Here is a 26,005-nt window from a genome sequence, read left to right on the forward strand (position 1 = left end):
ATGTGTCTATGGAATTGTTATCTAGGGCTTCTTACTCAAAAGTATGGTCCCTGGACCAACAGCATTATATGGGGGCATATTAGAAACATGGAATCTTTGGCCCCACCACAGACCTGCTGAATTCCAGAATCTGCATTTTAACAAGATCCCAGGTGATTTGTATGTTTAATAAAGCTTGAGAATCTGGTCCAAGGGATGTGTAAAAGGATAAAAGTAGTTGACAGGCATGGTTTTGTGATAGCCCATATCCTGAGAGACATCCTATTTAAGGCTTAAAATCATTGTCGTTCAAATTTATATTAATTTTACTGAATCTGCACACTATCCTGTCAACCCATTTTATTCTTTGATAAGGATCACCAGTTTAGATTTTAACTTTTCTTTTAGTAGGCTCCATACCCAACATGGAGTTTGAACTCACAACCCTGAGATCAAGAGTTGCATGCTCTACCAGCTGAGCCAGCCAGATGTCCCAATATTAACCCTTTTGATTGGAGTTTTGAGTACTCCATTGCCTTTGTATATAGACAGTAAGCTTGATAAAAAATGGTAGAACCCAGGGGCACATGGGTGGCTCACTTGGTGAAATGCAGGGCTCGATCTCAACAACCATGAGGTCATGACCTGAGCCAAAATCAAGAGTAGAATGCTTTACCAACTGAGCCACCCAGGCACCCCCAAATGTGCTCCTTTCTAACAGTATATCTAATGGTCATGAAGCCATTTGTATTTACACTTAGCTCTGCCTTGTAAAAATAGATTAAAGTCACAGCTTAAGATTTTACTTCGTCTTAGGAAGACATTTCTAACCTAAGGCTAATCACTGTGATGAGTGGTTAAAATATACAGTACATCTCCAGAGATTTTGGAGGCTTGGACCTAGTTTTGTTGGCACACTGCAGTGTGATGCAGAGGAGTGAACAGCAGTATGAGGTCCTTCCCTACCCATTCCCAACTGACTTATTTTGAATTACCACAAGCCAGAAAACCCAAGTCTTTAATCAAACCTAGGGCAGGTCACTCAAGTATACAACAAATGAGTAGATATTGGCTAGCTGACTCAGTGTCTGCTGTCCAACTCCAGGACACCCCCAATCATAGCAAACAGGAAGGCTCCTTGAGAGATTTCCTCACCCCATCACTTTTCATTTATAGTATGTAGTCTGGAATTCCCATCATCAAAGACAATGCCATTGAGAAATCCTTTCAATTCCATTCTGCTTGAACTTTTTTCTTTGAATTCTTATGAAAGCAATGTAATGGAAGAGCCCTCTGAAATCTAGACTTTGTATTTAAATCCCCTCTCAGTGTCTATGGTGGTATACTTATTCCTTGCGGTCTGTCCTATTTCTCAATGGCTCTGAGAGATGTACATGAACTGTACTACAACCATTCTTCCTGTTCTTCAAAGCACTCTATGATGCCTGATCAAGTCCAACACCTCCCTCTTTTTAGCTACACTAACAGATAAAACAGCCTGCAAACCAACCAGGACCCCTAGTGGACAAGGTAAAATCAGAGCTCCTTTATCTGATGGCTCCCAATGTCATGGCTAAAGGACCAGTCAGAAGCATGAGTTTCTAGGTGAAAAAGCAATCATCTGGACTCCAAGAATCACTTCAGACAAGTGGAGATAGGAAAGGGAGGGCAGAAATGTCCTAAAACAGCAAGCTTCTCAGAATGAGAAAGGGTCATTCACTCATATCACCTCTTAGATATGTCCTCCTAACTAACTGTCCCCTAGTCTTGGAATTCTCCATGCAACATTAGGCCTGACCTAGGCTCAGTGCTTCTCTCCACCTACGAAGGATTTTTTTCCCCCTGGTCTATCAAGAACCAGTACTTTTTTTGTAAGACACAATAAAAACTACTAGAAAAAAGGAGGCCAGGGAAGCAGGCATACAAAGCACAAGCCCTAATTCATTAGATTCAACAGACATAAAATCGCCAAACTGGTTTAAGTGTGTCAATTCTTAGTCCTTTTTTCTTTTTTAACTTTTTTTAAATTTCTCATTATAGACAGGTAAGAGTTTAACTTGCTTCAGTCCATGGATCACTCTTGGATAGCCTGGCTCCATCTATAAAATATGGGACTGCAGGTCAAGCATTAGCCTCACAAGGCTAAAAAGACAGACTTGAAGTCACATGAGGATTCATAAAACCTCCTCCAGGCTTTACTCCAACACCTTCAGCCCCCAAAAGCACTTCTATGCTCTCCTGGGCATACCCTTATCACATTACTGTTGGTCTTCACACCAGATGAAAATTCTCAAAGCTAGGGACCCTATCTTGTTCACCTTTATACCCAGTGCCTGTACTTGGCATATAGTAGGTACCCAATTTTTGTTCAGTAAAGGAATGTGTGAATTAAGATTAGCAGAGCTTTGGTTTATTTCCTAAATCTGTTCTCTTCACCTCACCAAAACAATGGGAAATACTTAATACCCTGTACTGACATTTTACCTCTGAACCTTCCTGAGCTCAAATTCAAGTATTCTCCTTGAGTCATGTCTTTATTTCTCCAGCTGTATTTCACAAAATATGTGAATAGAATGAACATGTTGACTTCTATTCCACAATCAAGTTTATACAGAGTAAAGTGGCACCTGCAAAGTACAGAAAGGATTTGCTAGACTAAAAGGGTCTACAGAGAAGCTTGGGATACTTGGTAGATTTTAATGGTACCAATTCTATAACTTTATTCTTTAAAACCTGATGTCTTAGTCCATTCACGCTGCTATAACAAAATACCATAGGCTGGGTAACTTATAAACAGAAGTTTATTTCTCATAGTTCTGGAAGGTGTTAAGTCCAAGATCAAGGCACCTGCATGGCTGAGTGAGGGCCCTTCTCCAGGTTGCATACTGCCAACCTGTGTTTTCACAAAGTGGAAAGGAGCAAGCAAGCTCTCTGGGCCTCTTTTATAAAGGCGCTAATGCCATTCGTGAGACTCCACCCTCACGACCTAAGCACATTCCAAAGGCCCCACCACTCAACATCTTTGGAGGCTAGGATTTCAACATATAAATTGCAGGGGTGGTGGGGAGAGGGGGATACAAACATTCAGACCATAGCACCTAAGAAGTGCTAGACGTCTATCAATGTGGGTGAAGGGGCAGATGGTAAGGTATTAAGTGAGGTGATCATTTGAAAATGTCCATACATTTGCAAAGTCTCCCTTCAAGAGGTGGAGCTTAATGTAATTCCTCTTACTCTTGAGTATGAGTTAGTCTTAGTGACTCCTTTCTAACAAACAGAAGAAGGCAAAAACAACAGTATGTCACTTCTAAGGTCAGGTCATAAAAAGGCATGTGGCTTCCTCTTTGCCCTCTCTCACATGGGTCACTTTGGGAAAGCCAGCTGCTGTCATGAAGACTTTCTAGCTGCCCTTGTAAAGGCCCACAAAGAAAGGAATAGAGGCCTTTAAGATAATGGTCATGTGAATAAGCTTGGAAGCCAGTCCCAACCAAACCTTTAGATGGTTGCAGCTCCAGGCAAAATCTCGAGACACCCTAAGGCAGAACCACTGGCTAAGCTGCTCCCAAATTCCTAAGCCAGAACACCATGAGATAAATGTCTGTTGTTTCAACACACTAAGTTTTGGAATAATTTGTTACATGACAGATAAAGGTGGTGAGCCTTCTGGGAATTAATGTGGAAGTACCATGCCTAAGGAGAAGAGAATAAGGCCAAGGAAAGCAAATGGGTATAAACAAAAGAATAGATGGTACCTTGCTCAAGAAGTGCTTAAAATGAAAGCTTAAAATGAACAAGCAAGTGCTGTACATAAGATTGTCTATTAACCACAGGCATTCTACTAGCTCCTTCTATAAATCTAGCATGAAAGGGTAAAAAGTCCCAAATTGTTAATAGCAACTTTATTGTTTCACTGGTGCAAAAAAAAAAAAAAAAAAAAAAAAAAAAAATCATGGTAATTGTACGATGCATTTCCCCTTAAATTTACAATGAAGGTTATACATAAATTATACTGATCACGAATTTTCTATTTTATGCTATTTAGAACAAAATTATTTTGATAAATATGCCCAGAGTAAAACATAGGTTCTTAATGAATGACGGAGTCCAAATATGCAAAATATAGCTTTTGGTTTTGACCATGGTGCTTTAAAATTCTAAAACATGCATTAATATATTCTAGTTTTAGGGAAAATATTACACATGGCCTTATCTTGCATTTAGGGAAAAACCCAAGCTGAATTTCACATACAGTATCCCTTTCCCCTAAATTAATCTCAAATTGGACTAGAGAACAAAGAGACAGACACTTTCAGGTTAGTACTCCCAAGTAACGAAAGAAATTACACAACCAACAAAACGAAATAAAGGAAGAAGGTCTTCATTAGTAGCTGAGATAAGTGGTGGTTTGCTGTTTTTTTTGTTGTTGGTGGGTTTTGTTTTTTTGTTTTGTTTTGTTTACAGATCACAGGAGTTTTAAATAGCAGATCAATCATGCTACCTGGGGTGATCAGACAGATTGAGCACTTATGAAGTGAATAGTTTTATTAAGGTCCTGAAGGTGAGTGTCCGGAGGTGCTGGGTAAAACACATCACAGGTAAGAAACGGGAAACCTACCTCAGCATTTCTGAAAGGCACAATCTATGGAGGGGAAACCTAGTATAATAAAACCCTTACTGGATGTACATGGAAAGAAGTATGGTGAGCCAGTTTCCTTTTTAAAGGATGAGACCTTCATAAATTGGCCCCTCAGATTCTGGTGACTCCCGCCTCAAACGCAAATGCTCCAGTGTGTTATGAAAATGTTTGTTAATCTGCTCTGTTTCTTCACTGGACTCAAGATTTGGGAGGTCTTCTCGTATCTTTTGGATAAGCTGGTTCAAAACCTGAATTGTGACCTACAAAAGAACACGCACAGTTTCATAACCAAGCATGTACAATAAAAAAGAAAAGATAATTCAATAAAAACGTTTTAAAGATTGTCTTACACCAATCACCAGAGTAATCAATCATAAAAAAAGACATATGAAAACATGATCCCTGCTTTGAGCAACAACTATTGGCAATTCACCAAAACAACCAACAAAACAAAATGAAAAAAAATCAATAAAAATTAGAGCATCACAAACCAATAAAAGAATAGCAAAATTTTACTTAACCTACAAATCTTCAACACTGTACTGCTAAAAGGATAATTCATTTAGGAATTATTCTAAACTTGTATGTGATAACCAATCAGTATGCTACATTTGTAAATTATTTTGTGTTTTTCAAACAGACAGGGACTATTTTTTTTATAAAATATTCATAACAAAAGAGATGAGAATTTCTTGTACATGATGAGTCCTTCTGTTAGAGAGATGCATCTATAGACAGAAAAGGATACTAGAGAATAAAAGAGACTACTAGGTGAATTCTCTAAACTGACCCTCTTAAACAAAAAAAAAGTTATCAAGATCATAAACTTTAATATGTATCAGATCTCTGAAGAGCAGGAAGGGAAGTATTAATTCACTAACAATATTTTATTATAGTTTACTTACCGCATCATTTTCCTTTTCATAAAAATAGATGTATCTGTTCAGAATTTCTATAAAAAGTTGCACTTGTAAAGAGGGGTCCATGCACTGATTTGCGATTTTCAGAGCTTTCTTTAAGCATTCCATTACCCTCTTGCCTCCATGAAGCTAGAATAAAAGTGAGGGGATTGGGGGTAAGGGGAGAGTATTAAAGAGATTAATGAATCACAAATGTCCCATTTCACACAAAGAAATCAACAGAACCCTACCCTACACTGGCTCTTTTTTAAGGTACACAACAAATTTAAAACCTCTTCATTTTTTTTTAAAGACACAGCTATATTTTAAAACATGTATTTGTTTTACACATTCACTTTTTTAAAGAGTATCCATTTCTTTAAATGTTTATTTAATTTGAAAGAGAAAATAAAGGAGAGAGAGAATCCCAAGCAGGCTTCACACTGTCAGTGCAAAGCTTGAAGTGGGGCTCAAACTCACAATGAGACCATGACCTGAGCCATAATCAACAGTGGGATGCTTAACCAACTGAGTCACCCAGATGTCCCTGTTTTACATATTTGTATCTTAAATGTTTTATATTTATTATGTATACCTTTCTTTTTTTTTTAGAGAAAATGTGAGCAGGAGAGAGGCAGATAATTTTCTTTTTTAATATTTTTGAGAGAGAGAGAGAGAGAGAGAGAGAGAGACTACGCGCAGGGGAGGGGCAGACAGAGGGGGACACAAAATCTGAAGTAGGCTCCAGGCTCTGAGCTGTCAGCACAGAGCCCAACGTGGGGCTCAAACTCACGAATTGCAGAGATCATGACCTGAGCTGAAGTCGGACACTTAGCCAATTGAGCCACCCAGGCGCCCCAGCAGAGAGAATCTTAAGCAGAATCCATGCCCCATGTGGAGCCTGACATAGGGCTTGATCTCACAACCATGAGATCATGACCTGAGATGAAATCAGGAGTAGGATGCTTAACCAACTGAGCCACCCAGTCATCCCTGTTATGTATACTTTTTAAAGGTAGTAGTATATACTTGCTGTGTTACAATATCCTTAAAGTGGGGCTTCACCACAGTATATAACTCTGTACAGTATACTTTACCATCCATTTCATTTATTTTAATAAACAAAGCAATTTTCTTTGTCAGGTTTCCAAGCACTCCAAATGCTTCACTTCCAGCACACAAGGACCTGGCAGCTACTTCCAGCAAACAATCCCCTCTTCTATGACCAGGAATGACCTCTCTCCTTACCTCTTCCCCATTTTTGTCTGTGTTTCTGCCAGACCAGAAGAGATGTGCACAGGTGCTCACAGCTCGGCCCTGATCTGGTTTCTTCAGAAGTTTGGATGCAGCAAGTGCACACTGAGTCCTCAAAGGTTCATGATTCTCTTCACTGAAGCACTTCATCCTCTCAAAAGTACCAATGATCAAGGTGATGGCAGCAAGCTGTGCTTTGGAATCACTGATTTCATCTTCATACAGAGAAAATGCCTGGTGAACAAGAAGCAGAAGAGACCTTTACTACTATCTACTCAAGCATTTTCTAAAGTACTTCCCACCAAACCCCATCGTGTGAGACACTCTGTAGCCCCTTCAGATCACAAGATGCTTACCCCTCCCTTGGAGAAGCACAAGACACAGCTGATATGGAAAGATACTGACAACTTCCAACAAAGAAACTTGTTTTAACTACTGTTTAACCCAGAGTTCCCAAGCTGAATAAAGGTACTTTTTACCCCATGAAACACTTTTACCTAGGCTTACCTAGAAATCTTAAATCTCATTAGCACCCAGTAACTGATCCATTTTCCTGTTCCAAATCAATCAATATGACTACAGTATTAAGGAGTTCCAAGATGGTGGGAAAGGGATAGTTACAAATTCAGTTAAGAGACAATCCATGTGCACTAACCGCCATAACTACAGACAGGTGGCTGAACACAGCAAAACTGTAACATTAAACACAGAAAGGAAAACAGACCATCACCTGGGACATAAATTCATATGCTACTGTTTCGTGATTTTCAAAACCAATTTCTCCAGCAGCTAGAGCCCCTTGAAGAAAAAGTCTTAAGGGTAATTCTGCCAGCTCTGCTTTGATCAAAGCACTGATAGTCTGGTGAGCAAATGAAAAAATCTTCTGGCATTTTTTTTCCCATTTGTCATCCTAAAAGGAAAAAAAAAAAAGTTTAAATTACCTTACTTTCAAGATTAACTTGCTCAAGAATATTCATTTTACGTGAAACGTCTTTAGAACAGGGAAAGCAGGAAAGCTGAGCTCAAGGTTCTCCTGGTATCCTTCTTCTGTTTCATTTATAAAGCACACAAATGAATCAAGCACAATGTCTTCTCAAAACATCAATTTGTAGTTACTGACTTGACCATTTTTGTATATTTGGCATTTGTTTTTTCTCATCAGAAAATCAACACATACCCCAATTGGACAGAATTAAGAAAATAAACCAAAGAATTTTAAAAATTGAAATCATCCCTAAATCTACCATCCAGCAATAATCACTAATAACATTCTGATGTTAAGGTCTTCTTTTTTGTCTATGCAAATCATAACTAACTAGGATCTCTGTTCTGGTTTTGTTTTCTACTTTAACTCACCAGAAGAGTTAAACTGGGTTCGTGCTGCATGTACTTGCACCCTTCACTTATTTTGTCATAACTTTTCCTCATGATACTAAGTTACTGGAAATCATTTTAATGACTAGAAAATATTTCACAAACTGGATGTAGGATATCTTACTTAACTACTCCCTTTGGAAATAATCTGCAATATGACAATGAATGCTCTGTATACATAAAGATTTATTGAATCCTTAATTATTTCCTTAGTATAAATTCTTAGAAGTGGACTTTATTAGCTCTTTTAAGGCTCTACTTAAATAATGCCAGAGTTTTCTAGAAAGACTGTACTATCTCACATACCCACCATTACTAGGTGAGAATTATCATCACACCATTGGCACTGCTGAACCTTATTTTTCTTTCCTTTTTACCAGTTTAATTTCTAAAACAGAGGTTCATTGTTGTAATTACTAGTGAGGTTAGATATTTTATCCATGTTTAACCATCAAAATTTCTTATTAAAGCAATCAATTCTTTTCATTTTTAAAATCAGATAATAGTCAAGGATTAAATGCAATAATCCAAGTATATACACAGTCCTCGGCATAGTATACGGCATGTAGTAAGTGCTGGCTGCTATTTCCATTGTTACTTTCACTAAAATCTATACATAGAATGCTGGAAAAGGGTCTAAATGAGTGGCTGGCATGATAAAAACTGGCCAAAAGCTGCTATGTCATGCTGGCATATCTACTAAATAAATCTGCTTCTCCACTATTAGAAAAGTAAGTTTACTGAGGCTTACTCCTTAACACTAACTGACTGTCCAACTATCAGGTATGCTATATTTAAGTATTTTCTATAAAACTGTATTATCGAAGACTTAAGTCATGATTCTACTTAAGGAATAAGTGCGTAAAAAAATGTACACAATTCATAAAATAATTCAATTTTAGGCTTTTGGAGAGAGGTTATTATGCAATGTCAGGCCCTTTCATTAGGCAAAGCTACCTTGAATCAGACCTTACCTGTTATGTACTTGCAACCTCTACATGAGATTACTGTATCACTTTAGAATTGGTAAAGACCCTAAGAAAGTAAAATCATTCCTAAACTAAAGCACTCTGAGCCAATTCTCTAATAAACTTATCAATGTCTCACAAGTAATCTTTAAATACAGGAAAAACTCCTAGCATAAATTTATACTGTTTTAATCTTTCATTTCTAAGTGTTTTTATGTGATCCCTCAGCTACTATGCAATCTACCAACACCACTGTTAGGAACACTTAATACAGGATGCATAATGAATTGACTTATTGAAACTGGAATTTTATTATACCATTGTCTATTTTTGTATATGTCTCAATTTCTATAATAAATAATACATACAGATGAAGAAAAAAAGAAAAAAAAGTAATGACATACTTAAAAGTCAACCCACCACTTTAGAATTCTCTTTGTAGCGAAACGCCAGCTGGTAAGCTGCAAATACCAAAGGTGGCAGTGTGAAGCGAATCCGTTGATTTCCACCAGCTCCAAAATGTTTTCGTGCCGTGTTTAAAATCTGACACCCCCCCAAAAAAAAACAAAACCCAAAACATTAATCTTTCCTGAACTATGATTAATCATTTATAAAATTAAATGAGGGCTCTAATCATTGTCATTGCTACCATTTTTGACTGTATCTAATATGCAGCAGGCTTTACAGTAGATGCTTTTACATTTCTTATCTCGCTGGGTCAATACAATCAACATCGCAACCAAGACAGATAGTAACCCCATTTCACAAATGAAGAAACCCGAGGTTCAAAGGTAATCTGCCCAAGGTTATACAAGTAGAGACAATGACAGATGTACACATATTTTCATATAGATATGTACATAGTATACTGTGTTTATAAAGACGGCAGGCTCTGGGGGAACCTGGGTGGCTCAGTCGATTAAGGGTCCAACTCTTGACTTCGGCTCAGGTCATAATCTCACAGTTCATGGGTTCAAGCCCCACATAGGGTTCTGTGCTGACAGTGGAGAGCCTGCTTGGGATTCTCTCCACCACCACAACCCCCCCAACACTCCTCCCCTGCTGGCGCACACACTCTGCCTCTCTCTTTCAAGATAAATAAATAAACTAAAAAAATAAATAAGACTAAAATTAGGGGCACCTGGGTGGCTCAGTCGGTTAAGTGTCCAATTTCAGCTCAGTCATGTATTCACTGCTCACGGCTCAGAGCCTAGAACCTGTTTTAGATTCTGTGTCTCCCTCTCTCTCTGTCCCTCCTCTGCTCCTGCTCTCTCTTTCTCTCTCTCTCTCAAAAATAAACATTAAAAAAAATTTTTTTAATAAATAGATAATTAAAAAATAAATTAAAAAATATAAAAAGACTGCAGGCTCTGAACACAGACTTACATTTAAAAGTAGTTTCTAGGGGTACCTGGGTGGCTCAGTCAGTTAAGCATCTGACTTCAGCTCAGGTCACGATCTTGCAGTTCGTGGGTCCGAGCCCCACATCAGGCTCTGTACTGAGAGCTCAGAGCCTGGAACCTGCTTCGGGTTCTGTGTCTCCTCTCTCTCTGCCCCTCCCTTGCTTATACTCTGCCCCCCTCTCTCTCAAAAATAAACATTAAAAAAAAATTTTAATAAAAAATAAAAAAATAAAAGTAGTTTCTAACACTTACTATCTGAGTGACCCTGAGTAAAGTATTTACCTTCTCTTAGCTATAAAAGTTTCATTTGAAAAATGGGGTAGCATATTTCTCCTAGGGTTGTTGGGAAGATCAAGTAATACATGTGAAGTGTTACCAGTTCCTGACACAAGGCAAGTGCTTAGAAAATGTTGGCTATTAGTAGGATGCAAAAACAGTTATATGCACATTGCTGGTATGTCATACCTCCTAATTCAGAAAAAAAAAAATACCATTAAAGTCAAAAGAAATGACAATATACTTTAAAAAGAGCCATTGTGAAACATCAGGTTTTTCAGAAAAAACACAAATATTCATGAAATATTTTTTAATATGTGTGACACACTGTGTGACATATTCAGATTCTGTATTCACAAAATATCCTCTGATATAATAGACAGATAAGAGAATGCATTCCCCCTTGGGGAAGTCAGAGCTAATAATCCTTGTCTTAATTCTCAGTACATAGGCAAAATCAATTGGCTAGATGTGGAAGGCATACTTCCTACCACTACATTTGGTATGCAACAAAAAGTGAAAACCAACGTAGCATAAAGGGATCACTTAAAATATTTGAACAATCAGCCAGTCATCGTACACAGATCACACACAGTGCACAGAATGTGACACTGGAGTGCCCAGAATGTTTATCAGTAAGCCAAGTCAAAGACTATCATCTTGCCAATAGAAACCAGCTTCTTTTTCACACTGCTTATGAAGGAGTACAAGAGTGTCAACTATAACAAAAGAAATCAATAGAAGGAGAAAGTCAGGACTCAACCTCAAATAAAAATATTCCTCATTTTAGCAGTCTAACTATAGAGTTTCATGTATCTAACAACAGTTAAACTACACCTTGCCCAAACAGTAATTAAACAGCCATCTGTGCTACCTTTCATTAAAACAAATCATCTGGGATCAGTCACCAATATTCCTACTCAGGCAACATGTTATTCATTTCACAAAGATTTACTGAGGACTAATGATAAACAAAGGGAGAACCTCAACTGATTGTTCTTTACCAAGAAAAAGAGGTTAAGAAAAAAAGACAATTTCAATTCTAAAGTGTTTTCATAAATTTTCAATGTGGCAAACACATACAACTTATATTTTCAAACCTTCGAAACATAAATACAACTGAATATGAGGACTGCTGTTTATACTTTAAATTTTATTATAATAAACAGTGGACAATTCTAAAAACAGCACAGTTGAAAAAGAAAATGAACATGAAATGAGTACTGAACACCCAACTAAAGGAGGATGGGCTTTCTGCAATTCTTAAGAAATCTTCAATGAAACTAGAGCAACCAACTTATTCCCAATAAGCTCACAATTGTGCATTTATATATAAAGTGAAAGTCCATGGATGTCACTTAATCTTATTCGGTTGCAATTTTTTTTAAACTTTCTAAGGCCACAGCTGCATCAGACCATTCAAGTCACATCTACATGTGATTTCACTAGGAGCTGATGAAGCTGTATAACTGAGTTAACTCATACCAAGTACTGCTGGTCAGGATCCTCAGACCGTAGAAGATGAATGAATCTGCCCACAAGGCTCTGCTCATCAGCAAAGTCTTCTGGATCAGGGTCTTCTATGGGCTGATCTGGCTGATCCTGAATCAATGTGGATACCAAATTCATTATGGAATCCACCTATAACACAAGAGACACAGAAACCCATTGAAGTGAAACTATCAGCATATAAAATCACTGTCAAAAGTGTTTCTAGTTGTATAAAGTTATCAAATAGTATTAACAATATAATTCCTTTTGTTATAAGAAAGTTTACATATGTTGATACAGATATAGACAAGAGTCTGGAAGAGATGCACCAAATTTTTTTTTGGCATTTTATTTTTTTAATAATTTATTTTTTAATTTACATCCAAGTTAGTTAGCATATAGTGTAACAATCATTTCAGGAGTAGATTCCTTAATGCCCCTTACCCATTTAGCCCATCCCCCTCCCACAACCCCTCCAGCAACCCTCTGTTTGTTCTCCATACTTAAGGGTCTGTTATGTTTTGTCCCCCTCTGTGTTTTTATACTATTTTTGCTTCCCTTCCCTTATGTTCACCTGTTCTGTGTCTTAAAGTCCTCATATGAGTGAAATCATATGATATTTGTCTTTCTCTAATTTCACTTAGCATAATACCGTTTAGTTCCATCCAAGAGATGCACCACATATTAATTAACAGTATTATTCTCTTACTGGTGAGATTACAGTTACTTTCTTCTTTATACATATATATATTTTTTTTCTAATTTCTGATTTATATAATGAGTAGCTAATTATAACCTTTTTTAGTATTACTCTCTCCTCCCATTTCATGTGTCTTTCTCAAGATCTAAAATCCTAACTACATTGTCTGTTTTCCTAATATAGCATGTTGGTATTCTCTTACCTGGTCTTGAGAGACAATTTCTGTGTTATAATCCAGAACATTACTAAGCACGTAACAACTCATGCTTTTTCTGGACTCATAGTCAAAATACTCAAAAAGTGGGTGAAAATGTTTTAATTTCAAGACGGTTAAAATATTGTTGTAAGTGTCAACAGGTATCTTCAAAAGTCTGGTGAGCTCCTTTGAAACTGCACTACTGGTAGCAATACTACAAAAAGAAAAACAACAGCCCTTTAATGAATAAAATTAGCTTTCTATATATATGAATAACTCATTGCATAAAAATTTTTCATTTATACATTAAAGGAAATAGGTCAAGTGAATCATGCCATCTCAAAATACTCCAATGACCTTCTTCAAGAAGATACAGATGTCTATCTAAACACAAACACGTACTCACCTCTTAATTTTCCATTAATACAAATAAGATGTAACACTCTCCAACTCATCAACCAGGTTGTACAGCTTGAGGTAAAATAACTATCTAGAATTTGACATTTCTAAGAAAAGTATTTTAAGTGGTAGTTAAGTTCCTGGGTAGCCAATAAATACTGTATATTCATGATGAAAATCAGTAGTAAGAAAAATCCATGCAAAACTAGCACTTCTACAAAACAGTTTCTTCTGCATCAGATGTTGGTGATTAAGGAAAAGCAGGCTAAATTCAAGGTAGTAGCTCATAGCAGCATTCTGTTGAGATGAGGCATATCCGGGCATTTATAAGACCTTTAGAGGTTGGGATTTCTAATTCCTTATTTTGTCTAATTTTACTTTAAAACTTACTTGGTGGGGGAATGTAGATACATAATTTAATTTTCTCTCATATTTAACATTCAAGATCTGGAATGTTTTTCAGTTCACAAAAAAATGGAAATAACCAAAAAAAGGGGGGTGGAGTGCCAAATAAAAGGAGGTAAAAGGAAAATGAGAAATCTTCCTGATGTAGCTAAACCACCAGAAAGGAGATGGAAAGGAAAAAGATGGTATGAAGTAAAATTATGAATAATTTTATTATTAAAAATATACTTTTTAATTATTAAAAAATAATTGACCCCATGTTCAGATGCGATGCAGGATGGGACAGTAGGAGGACTGCTGGTGAAAAGGTAAAGGGACCAGAACTGCCCACGGTGGCCACTAGAGGATGCCACAGACTAGGACAGCATAGTTGAGGAAGCTCCCAAGTAGGCAACAAAATCAACTTTCCTTGATGGTATCAAAATCAAAGCTCAAAATAGAAAAATATTTCAAACCAATTTAATTTTCACACCTTAAATATATATATGTTTCTAATTTTTCAAAACTTATTCACCTGCAGGAAATCACTTCTTATGGAAACACTGCTTAACATAAACAGTTGACCCATGAACCACACAGATTTGAATTGTGCAGGCCCACTTATACATGATGTTTTTCTACAAATACAGTACAGTACTATGAAATGTTATTTTCTCTTCCTGTAATATTCTTATAATTTTCTCTTTTCTCTGGCTTACTTGATTGTAAGAATACAGTATATAATACATAGAACGTAGAAAATACATGTTCATAGCTGTTTTTTGTTGTTAAGGCTTCTGGTCAACAGTAGGCTACCAGTAGTTAAGTTTTGGGGGAGTAAAAAGTTCTAAGCAATTTTTCAATTGTACACAAGGTCAGTGCTCCTAATCCCAATACTGTTCAAAGATGAACTGTTAATTTTCTTACCAGTTTGAAAACTCATTCAGATTCTGAAATGGAAAGACTGCTTATACTCCATGAGTGCCACTACTTTATCAATGTACATAATCAAGGAATTGGTTGGCACTTTCTGCCCTGATTAACACCAAGCAAGTCAATCTAACAAACGCTTCAGACAAATGCTAACATTTCCAAAAGCAATTAAGAATAACAAATCTGGGATTTAAAAAGTGTTTTATGAGGGTTTTTACAAAAATGTAACTTTGACTTACTGTTCAAGGTTGAGCTTATTAAATATCTCCACTGTAGTTTCTAGAACTTTATCAACATAGTCCACACGATCAGGGTAACACTTCATAGCAAGATTAATGAGAGAGACTTGTAAAGACACAACGTCCTCAGAAGGCATGTCTTGTCTAGACTGAAATGTTTAGAAAACCACAGAATTTAAACAATCACAAAAGGATATACCAGCTGAGAAGTTTCCAAGTTTTGGGAATTTAGAAAAGCCATTCAAACCTGTATTACTGTAGCCACCTGCTGTGAAAATATGTCAAAAAGTTTAATATCTGCTGGGATTCCAGGTCCATCTTCACGGTGAGCAAATAAAGCTAATCTGAAAAAGAAAACAATCTTTATTTTAACAAATACAGGGATTTGAATGGTGGGATCATGGGTGACATTTTATTCTTTATACCTTACTGTATTTTATACAAGGTATTTCTCCTAGAACATTAAAAAAGATTTTAAAAAAGAACGTGGAATTGAGCCATTCCCTCCATTCATTTTTTAATTAAGTTTTTATTCTAATTCTAGTATAACAGCATTATATCAGTTTCAGTGTACAGTATAGTGATTAAATTATTCCATACATCACCCCATCCTCATGACGAGTGCCCTCCTTAATCCCCATCACCTAGTTCACCTATTCCCCACCCCCCACCTCCTCTCTGGTAACCACCAGTTTATTCTTTACAGTTAAGAATCTGTTTCTTGGGATGTGTCTTTTCTTTCCTTTGCTCATTTGTTTTGTTTCTTAAATTCTACATGAGTGAAATCATATGGTATTTGTCTTTCTCTGACTTATTTCAGTTAGCATAACACTCTCTAGCAAATACATTGTCATTGCAAATGGCAAGATTTCATTCTTTTTTTATGACTAAACATATGTATATATGTAACGCATCTTCTTTATCCATTCATCTATCCATGGGCATGGGCACTTGGGCTGCTTACATAATTTGGCTATTGCAAATAATGCGCTAAACACAGGGGTGTATGTATCCCTTTGAATTAGTGTTTTTGTATTTTTGGGGTAGATACGCAGTAGTGCGATTATTGGATTGTAGGGTAGATTTGTTTTTAAGTTTTTGAGGAACCTCCATACTGTCTTCCACAGTAGCTATTCCAGTCTGACTTCCAATCAACAGTGCAAGAGGGTTCTTTTCTCTCCATATCCTCACCAACACTATTGTCTCTTAGATTTTTGATTTTAGCCATTCTGAGAGGTGTGAGGTATCATCTCATTGTAGTTTTGATTTGTATTTCCCTGATGATGAGTGATATTGAGCACCTTTTCACATGCCTGTTGGCCATCTGTAGGTCTTTGGAGAAATGTCTGTTCATGTCTTTGGCCCATTTTTTTAATTGGATTGTTTTTTGGGTGTTGAGTTGTATCAGTTCTTTATATATTTTGGAAACTAACCCTTTATTGGATACGTCATCTGCAAATACCTTTTCCCATTCAGTAGGCTACCTTTTAGTTTTGTTAACTGTTTCCTTCACTATGAAGAAACTTTTTTTTTTTTAATTTATTTATTTTGAGAAAAAGAGTAAGCAAGCAGAGAAGGGACAAAGAAAGAGGGAGAGAGAATACCAAGCAGGCTCTGCACTAGCACCAAGCCTGACATGGGGCTCAATCCTATGAACTTTGAGATCATGACATGAGCTGAAATCAAGAGTCAGACGAGTAACCAACTGAGCCATCCAGGTGCCCCAGAAACTTTTTATTTTGATATAGTCCCAATAGTTTATTTTTGCTTTTATTTCCCTTGCCTCAGGAGACATATCTAAAAAAAATGTTCCTATGGCCAATATCAGAGAAATTATTGCCTGTACACTCTCGTAGGATTTTTATGGCTTCCAGTCTCACATTTAGGTCTTTAATGCATTTTGAGTTTATTTTTGTGTAGTAAGAAAGTGGTCAATTCATTTTTAACTGAACAGTTTTGTCAATGATGTCTCATTTCACTGAATTCTTACTATATATACATATTTTATACTATACATAGATCTTCAATAGGCCAATTTTGCCATATGCTTTGAAGTCTAATCAAATAGATATGGATAAAAATGTAAAGTGACAAATGCATTCAACAACCATGATTTTAAAGAGCAATCTTTAAAAGATAAATTCCATGGGAATGCAAGCTGGTGCAGCCACTCTGGAAAACAGTATGAAGGTTCCTCAAAAAACTAAAAATAGAGCTACCCTACAACCCAGCAATTGCACTACTAGGCATTTATCCAAGGGATCAGGTACGCTGTTTCAAAGGGACACATGCATCCCCATGTTTATAGCAGCACTATCAAAATTGACAAAGTATGGAAAGAGCCCAAATGTCCATCGATGAATGAATGGATAAAGAAGATGTGGTATATATATACAATGGAGTATTACTCGGCAATCAAAAAGAATGAAATCTTGCCATTTGCAAGTATGTGGATGGAACTGGAGGTTATTATGCTAAGTGAAATTGGTCAGTCAGAGAAAGACAAAAATCATGACTTCACTCATATGAAGACTTTAAGAGACAAAACAGATGAACATAAGGGAAAGGAAACAAAAATAATATAAAAACAGGGAGAGGGACAAAACAGAAGAGACTCATAAATATGGAGAACAAACTGAGGGTTACTGGAGGGCTTGTGGGAGGGGGGAGGGGCGAAATGGGTAAGAGGCACTAAGGAATCTACTGTATGCTAACTAATTTGGATGTTAATTTTAAAAAATAAAAAATAAAATAAAATAAAAGATAAATTCCATTATCAGCTTCCCTTAAGAGTATGCCCAATTTGCATGTAATTCTTGCTGCCCAGGTTTGAAGAGATAATTTAGAGAATTTGCTATATAAATTCTCAGACTTTAATAACTTAGGTATTTAAAATATAACAAAAGGTATTTGCAGAAATAAATCTTCACTTGGGTTTCTGGTTTCATTATGTCAATGATGTGTAAGCTCACAAGCAGGACACCTATTATATCCTGGCACTCAGCATAGTTGCCAAGCAGGCACTCATTAAAACCATTATCAAAGGCAAAGTTTTATACTTTCACCCAAGACCACTGGTTAAAGAAGTAAAATTTAAACCTAAAAGGAATTTACTAAACATATTTAATATTTCAAAATTCTTCTTTAAAAAAATGTGATAGAGTGATTACCTAAACATTCTTAATCATCTCTATTTAATGAATACTTGATAAAAAAAAAAAAAAAAAAAAGACTCCCAAATCAAATCAGTTCCCACTAAAAGGTAACTTTCATTATTGTAAAAAACAAATTTTGTTCTTTGGATTTGTAAGATTTAAGTAATGAATCTGTATAACATTGCCAATTTAAATGCCAATTAAATGTCTAGATTAAGAGTATTCATGGGGCACCTGGGTGACTCAGTCGAGCATCCAACTTCAGCTGAGGTCATGATCTCACGGCTCATGAGTTCGAGCCCCACAATGGGCTCTGTGCTGACAGAGGCAGCTTCAGGCAGCTGAGAGCCTGAAGCCTGCTTTGGATTCTGTGTCTCACTCTCTCTCTGCCTGCCCCTCCCGTGCTTGCACACATGCTCTCTCTCCCAAAACAAATAAACATTAAAAAATTTTTTTTAAAACAAAACAAAAGAACAAGAGTATTCATTATCTCCATGCCTGCTGCTAAGCCTCTTCTCACGCCTAAGCTAGGCAAGCACCTGGTAGGTACTCATACTTACAGAACTAAATGTTCATAATGTAATTACATTAAAATCATTAATAAAGATGTAACAGAAATAGTAATTCACAGAAATGTTTTAAGTTCATTAGTTCCAAGTCAAAACACTGCCCTGCAGTGTTGGAAATGCTTACCTATCAATTAAAGCAATGATTATGTTTTTCACATTTACATTTTGGTGTAACTCAGCACAGGCCCGGAGAAAAGGATTCAAAGTTTGAAGGTGGAATTCATCAGGGAAAACCTGAAAATCAAATAACAATTGAGTGATACAAGTAAAAGTATTTCACATTATATTCTGGATTTACGGCAAAGGTCGTATTTGTGGAAACAATCATTTAATCTTACACAACTAAATTCAAATACGTTACTTTTGAGCCTCTTTAAACATAAGGCCAGACAGAAATATTCCAAAAACCAAAGTACATCTACAATTAAACTAAAACAAATGAGAACTAGAAAACATGAAAACTACTCTTTCCTACATTTTGGGGAGAAAAAACACAGCAATACAAAGACGAAGTTATCATTAAGAGAAAATTCTTTACTGAGGCCAGCTGATATTCTATCAAGATTTTTTTCAAAACAATGAAAATTAATGAAAGACAAAATGAGTCCTTTTAAAAAGTGAAATGTTCTCACTTACCTGAATAATACACTCCATGAGATATTCTTGAGCCAAAGCATCCCTACAATTCACAACTTGTTCCAATATCCCAGTCAAAACAATCTAAAAGAGTTAAAAAAAAATTATTTTTAAATCCTAAACCACTCCTCTAATAACATAAACTATTAATTTGAAAATCTTACTTTAGATTTTTCTTACCCCTATTTCATTTTTAAACTTTAACATTTTACAGAAGAATTTTTAAGTAAAAATTTAAGTAAAAAATTCTGGGTTTCTATTTAGAAAGTCATTTAGGATGAAGTTCATTTTACCAATTTTTTTTTATAATTTGTGCCTTTTGTGCCCTAAGAAATCTTTGTCTAATTCAATATTATAAAGATTTCCTTTGTGTTTTCTTCTAAAAGTTTTATAGGTGCCTGAGTGCTCAGTCGGTTAAGTGTTCGACTTTGGCTCAGGTTATGATCTGGCGGTTTGTGAGTTTGAGCCCCATGTTGGGCTCTGAGCTGACAGCTCAGAGCCTGGAGCCTGCTTCTATGTTTCTGCTGTCTCTGCCCCTCCCCCACTCTCTCACATGCTCCCTCTCAAAAATAAACATTAAAAAAAAAACCTTAAAAGTTTTATGGTTTTAGGTTTTATATTTACAACCCTGATCCATTTTTGACTTTTTCTACATGGTATGAGAATGGGTCACAGTTCAAGGGTTTTGTTTGCACACAGATGTCCAATTGTTCCAGAACCATTTGTTGAAAAGGTTACCATTACACTTTTATCAAAAGTAATTTATCATATATGACTGGGCCCATTCTGGATTCTCTTTTCCAGGGCTCAGCAAATCTAGCTCAATTATCTGTTTTTGTACATTACTTCTATATTGTCCGTGGTTGTTTTTCACTATACCTGCAGAGTTTAGTGTTGTAGACAACATGGCTTGTAAAATAAAAAAATATATTACTATTTTTCCTTTCTAGAAAAAGCTTGTCAATCTCTGCTTTATTCCTCCCACTGATTTATGTGTTTATCCCTTCCACCAATATCACATTATCTTACTGTAGTTTTAGAGTAAATCTACAGTAATATGTAGTTAATCTCAATTTCAGAAAAATTGGTATCTTAATATTGAGTCTTCCAATCCACAAACAAACTGAAAATCAATTTACTTAAATCTTCTTTAGTTTTAAAATGGTTTTCAATGTAGTATTATTTAATAAAAATATTTGTAAAAATTAGACCTCAATTTATACCTCATGATGTAAGAAAAAGTGACAAGTAAAAGGATATAAACCTGTTTGTAACGTTCCACATTTACACCTTCCAACTGACTGAGGCGCACCAAATTTGTTCCCACTAAAATTCTGAGTTCTTGTCTTTCTCGTTCTCTTTTTTCCCTATCTCGGCTATGTCCCTGATGTTGCATTCGCACCCAGAGCTTGTTCATCTCTGCAAAGTTGAGTAGTACAAAATCCATGGAATCACTGATATCACCAGTTGTTTCTTCACTGCAAAGAGACAGTTGAAAAATTCTTTATATACACTGTTTATGCCATAGGACCAGCTTTACTGTTATCCCTCTCCTTTGTGCATTTCCTTATTGCATTAATACGTCAATGTTTTCTATTAGAAACTTTAACTTCATTGGCTTAGTGTTCAATTTCAAGGAAAACAGACTCAAGAGAAAAAAAATACCAGGGAGAGAACATAGTACAAGTACAAAGGGACATAAAACTTTCCCCCACTCTCTATCCGGGGCCAACCTGTTCTTACAGCAACTCCATTAATTCAAAAAGCCTAAAAAACTTGATACTAATAACATACTAACTACATCATTTTATCAAAATTTTTATGGTTCCAATTGGAATATAAGCTTTGAGAGGGAAGAGACTATGTTATTTCCTGCTTATTTTTCATCTTCTAGGATAGGAAACAGTTTTCAAAATTTTTTAACAACTGCCTAATTAAATGCTCAAAACTGGGGTGCCTGGGTGGCTCAATCACTTACGCGTCCGACTCTTGACTATGGCTGAGATCATGATCTCACAGTTCATGAGTTCAAGCCCTACATTGATTCTCTTGGGATTCTCTCACTCAAAAAATACATAAATACACTTTAAAAAAATAAAAAATAAATGCTCAAAAGTGACAGTCAAATCATAATAAAACAAATAACCTCACCATCTCCTCAGCACTGTTAAGTTTTTATCTCCTCTATACTGTTTAACTTTGTCACATGCATGGTAAATTTTTATTATATTCTTTTTCCCTTAAAAAGGAACTGATGTAGATATACTAAAAACTATCGAATTGTGCACCTTAGAAATAAATGAATAAATAAATAAGGGGTGCCTGGCTGGCTCAGTTGGTAGAGCATGTGACTCTTGATCTCAGGGTCACGGGTTCAAGCCCCATGTTGGGTGTAGAGATTACCTAAAAAATAATAATAATAAAAAAATAATAAAAATAAATGAATAAATAAAATTAAACAAAAAGATATTAAGTTCCTCAATCTACAGAATCTTCACATAAATAGTTCATCTAGTTGGTTGAAGACCACAGCTGGCTGACTATCTACACTTGTAGAATAAAAGTGCAATGGATGTGGGTACTAGAATACTGGTCACACAAGAGATGGGGCTCTCACTGAAAGGCTTTTGTTTTTTCAGTTTTGGAGTTAATATGTAATTTGTGTACACAGATAACTTAAGTCTCTTATATCCAGGTTATCCAGTCCATAAATTATAAAACTGATAAGATACTCAAGAAACAATATGAAAATTAGCCTCACTTGTGGAAAAAGTTCATCATACCTCATGAATTCATCATAAATGTAATTTAAAAGGTCACAGTTTCAAAGAATACTTAACATAATGGAAAAATGCTCTCAATTGTGTTAAATGAAAAAAGCAGGTTCTAATAATCCACAGACATAAATTTCATAATAGTACATTTTACATCACACCACACATGCTCAAGAGTTCTGTATCACAGGGGAAATACATACATGAAATGCTACAAGTCGCTAGTTGGGTGTGGGGAGGAGAATTACTGAGATTTATTTTCTTCCAAACACTTTTCTATACTTCTTGCATATTCTACAACAAAAAAATCTTACAACTAAATCAAGAAAGAAAATCACTTACTCTGTTGGCTCTCCCTCATCAGGTAAGATATTTCTGGTACACTGAAGAAGATAGTTCCGAAGAAATAAACCTCTCAAGGGATGTTGCACACCACGACACATTTCTACCAAATCTTTCAAAATATCTTTCCTGGACTGAGGAAACGATTTGACGTATACAACTCCAACTGTGATCAATAGATAACTAGGGGAATTATGAGAAAATATTTGATTAAAAATAAAATATTCAAAAATAAATAAATAAGTAAAATATTCAAGTCAAGAATTTGATTATGTCGAAACATACTGACTACAAACCTATTAAGCAAGACAGGAACCATGTTTTTCTTCTGCACAATGAAAAAATATCTAATTTATAATATAACCACAGTGCCTGAGTGGGTCAGTCAGTTAAACATCTGACTTCAGCTCAGGTCATGATCTCGCGGTTTGTGGGTTCAAGCCCCACATCGTACTTTCTGCTGTTAGCACAGAGCCCACTTCAGATCCTCTGTCTCCCTCTCTCTACCCCTTCCCTGCTCACTTGAATGCTCTGTCTCAAAAATAAACTTAAAAAGAGAGAACTTATAAAGAGAGAAAACCACTCATTGACCCTCTCCCCAACTTACATATATATTTACATACAGGTTATGTATATTTACATACATATACAAATATATATATATATATACACACATGAGTATCATAATCACCTTTACACATTAGGAAGAGAATAAACATCATTAATTTTTCTAGTAGTCACGACATTAAACAAAACAGTAAGTCCACTTTTCTATTTCAAAAATTCCTCAACTATCTATATAAAAAGTAAAATTAATCATACCCTAAAACCTTAAAAGAAAACACAGAGTATTGGGGTGCCTGGGTATCTCAGTTGTTTAAGTGTCCAACTTTGACTCAGGTCATGATCTCACAGTTCATGAGTTCGAGCCCTACATCAGGCTCTGCGCTGACAGATCAGAGCCTGCTTCAGATTCTGTCTCCCTCTCTCTCTGCCCTTGCCCACATTTGTGTGTGTGCATGTGTGTGCACTCTCTCTCTCAAAAATAAATATTAAAAAAATAAAAGTGGGGGGACACCTGGGTGGCTCAGTCGGGTAAGCATCCGACTTCAGCTAAGGTCATGATCTTGCAGTCTGTGAGTTCGAGCCCCGCGTCAGGCTCTGTGCTGACAGCTCAGAGCCTGGAGCCTGCATCGGATTCTGTGTCTCCCTCCCTCTCTGCACATCCCCAACTCGTATTCTGTAATTCTGTACTTAAAAATAAGTAAAAACATTAAAAAAAAAAGAAAAAAGAAAACCTAGACTTTCTACCAAAATGTTAATCTCAATTTGTTAAGAAATTAAGTAACCTTAAAAATGATTTTTAAAAATCAAAGTTTAAAGGCTATAACATAAAGTGGAAAATGCAGTTATAAAAGCCCTCAAATTCTCAATTACTTACAGTCTTGGGATAATGTTTCCAGCATACTGTACAAGTTCATAGAGATCTGCCACTTTTCTTCCTTTAGCAAATTCATCTGTCAGGTAGACCTCCAAATAGTGTAGTTCATCAGAAATAGCCATATCTTTTCATTACGATTAAGGACTCAAATAAAGCTAAGCCAGCCTAAGCAATACAACACTTGATCTTAGCCAAAAGGCCGAGAAGCAATGCCAGCCTAAGCAATACAATGAACTTGTTGGAGTCATTAAACTACTGGGCAGATATTTTAAACATTAGTCCTTCAAAAAAGTATGTGTTTAAGTGAAGACGATTTCAGTGGGTTTTCCTTATTTTAAAATAAAGGTTTTATGGGGTGCCTGGGTGGCTCAGTTGGTTAAGCATCCAACTTCAGCTCAGGTCATGACCTCACAGTTCATGAGTTCGAGCCCACATCAGGCTCTGTGCTAAGAGCTCAGAGCCTGTGTTTCCCTTTCTCTCTGTCCCTCCCTTGCTCGTGCTCCGTCTCTCCCTTTCTCAAAAATAAATACACATTTTAAAAAAAAAATTTTTTTTTAAATTTTTTTTTCAACGTTTTTTATTTATTTTTGGGACAGAGAGAGACAGAGCATGAACGGGGGAGGGGCAGAGAGAGAGGGAGACACAGAATCGGAAACAGGCTCCAGGCTCTGAGCCATCAGCCCAGAGCCTGACGCGGGGCTCGAACTCACGGATCGCGAGATCGTGACCTGGCTGAAGTCGGACGCTTAACCGACTGCACCACCCAGGCGCCCCTAAAAAAATTTTTTAATAAAGTTTCTGTTTACTCATATGTGGAATTTAAGAAACAAATGAACAAAGAGAAAAAAAAAGAGAGACAAACCAATAAAGAGACCCTTAACTATAGAGAACAAACTGATGGTTACCAGAGGGGACAGGAGTTGGAGGATGGGTGAAACAGGTGATGAGGATTAAGGAGGGTACTTGTCACAATGAGCACCAGGTGATTAAAAACTTAAAAAATAAATGGAATAAAATGCTAAAGAAAAAAAATAAAATAAGGGTTTTTAAAGATAGTCTGGTAAAGCAAAGGAGTATAAACAAGGATTGCCTAACATACTACTAGAGGATTTTAAAATGGCAAATCATTGAATTCATTTCCACTTCAGAATACTGCATAACAAAATCTAAGCATTAAAGAACCAACTGCCTAATAGCTTCAATATCCTTCATGAAGGGACTGGAAACTGCAACAACCTATTTAAAGAAGCTAAGGCATAGAAAAAGGGTTTCTGATATTCAGTTTTTCTTTTTCTCACAAAATTTCCATGGAGTACTATTTGGTTAAGACAATGAAAAATAATGTAAAACCAGAAAAACATAATAAGGAACAAACAAAATATGGCCTTATCAAGAAAAAAAGTATGATGAAAATGTTCAATCTTCAACATTCAAAAGATACAAAGTTCATAGTAGCTCTTTGGTGATAACATAGAAGTCCGGAGTTCACCAAGCATATTAGAAGCATGTTTCAGAGCATCCATAAGCTTGTTTTTGTCCTACAGAAATACCAAGAGAACTGATGAGAAAGCTTTCATTTAACTTGGATTTGTTATACAGTATGTAGTACTTAAATTATTTTAATCACATGCAAATCAGGTTAGTTTCACTTTACATTCTCTCTACTGAAAGAAAAAGATTCATGGTTCATCAGGACTGCAAAGCTTATTAGCAAGTCATCTGTAACTAGGACTGCAAACTTCCTGGCATAACTCTAATCTTTTCAACCCCTAGTGACTATGAAACTAGCTCCATTAATTCACATTTCCTACAATCAAGAGGGCTGGCATACTAATTCTTTTAAAGCAAGATATTATCCTGATAATGGCTTTGCCACAAGTAAAGACTCTTCAGATATGTATGAAATGACTATCCTTTTAAGTATGTTTTCCTCCTCACAATGCCCATGTGTCCACTG

The 26,005-nt window shown here is 36.1% G+C and overlaps 1 protein-coding gene and 1 non-coding gene across 2 annotated transcripts in view; one reads left to right on the top strand and one right to left on the bottom strand.

Moving 5' to 3' along the window:
- Nucleotides 1-4,341: 4,341 nt before the first annotated feature.
- Nucleotides 4,342-26,005, bottom strand: part of VPS35 (VPS35 retromer complex component) — a 28,531-nt gene continuing 6,867 nt past the window's right edge. Inside the window, exons 3-17 of the mRNA XM_060650843.3 lie at nucleotides 25,490-25,586; nucleotides 24,049-24,172; nucleotides 22,608-22,790; nucleotides 20,756-20,969; nucleotides 19,492-19,575; nucleotides 18,980-19,089; nucleotides 15,379-15,475; nucleotides 15,132-15,280; nucleotides 13,183-13,390; nucleotides 12,275-12,430; nucleotides 9,531-9,653; nucleotides 7,499-7,678; nucleotides 6,763-7,002; nucleotides 5,521-5,664; nucleotides 4,342-4,875 (exon numbers count right to left, since the gene is read on the bottom strand). Coding sequence (XP_060506826.1) covers nucleotides 4,696-4,875; nucleotides 5,521-5,664; nucleotides 6,763-7,002; nucleotides 7,499-7,678; nucleotides 9,531-9,653; nucleotides 12,275-12,430; nucleotides 13,183-13,390; nucleotides 15,132-15,280; nucleotides 15,379-15,475; nucleotides 18,980-19,089; nucleotides 19,492-19,575; nucleotides 20,756-20,969; nucleotides 22,608-22,790; nucleotides 24,049-24,172; nucleotides 25,490-25,586 — 2,289 coding nt within the window. The 3' untranslated portion in view covers nucleotides 4,342-4,695. The remainder of the gene's footprint in view (nucleotides 4,876-5,520; nucleotides 5,665-6,762; nucleotides 7,003-7,498; nucleotides 7,679-9,530; nucleotides 9,654-12,274; nucleotides 12,431-13,182; nucleotides 13,391-15,131; nucleotides 15,281-15,378; nucleotides 15,476-18,979; nucleotides 19,090-19,491; nucleotides 19,576-20,755; nucleotides 20,970-22,607; nucleotides 22,791-24,048; nucleotides 24,173-25,489; nucleotides 25,587-26,005) is intronic.
- Nucleotides 21,812-21,884, top strand: TRNAK-CUU (transfer RNA lysine (anticodon CUU)). The gene has a single exon. It is a non-coding gene; the product is annotated as a tRNA-Lys (tRNA).

The sequence above is a fragment of the Panthera onca genome, chromosome E2, assembly GCF_046562875.1.
Source record: "Panthera onca isolate mPanOnc1 chromosome E2, mPanOnc1 haplotype 2, whole genome shotgun sequence".
NCBI classification, from domain to species: Eukaryota; Metazoa; Chordata; class Mammalia; order Carnivora; family Felidae; genus Panthera; species Panthera onca.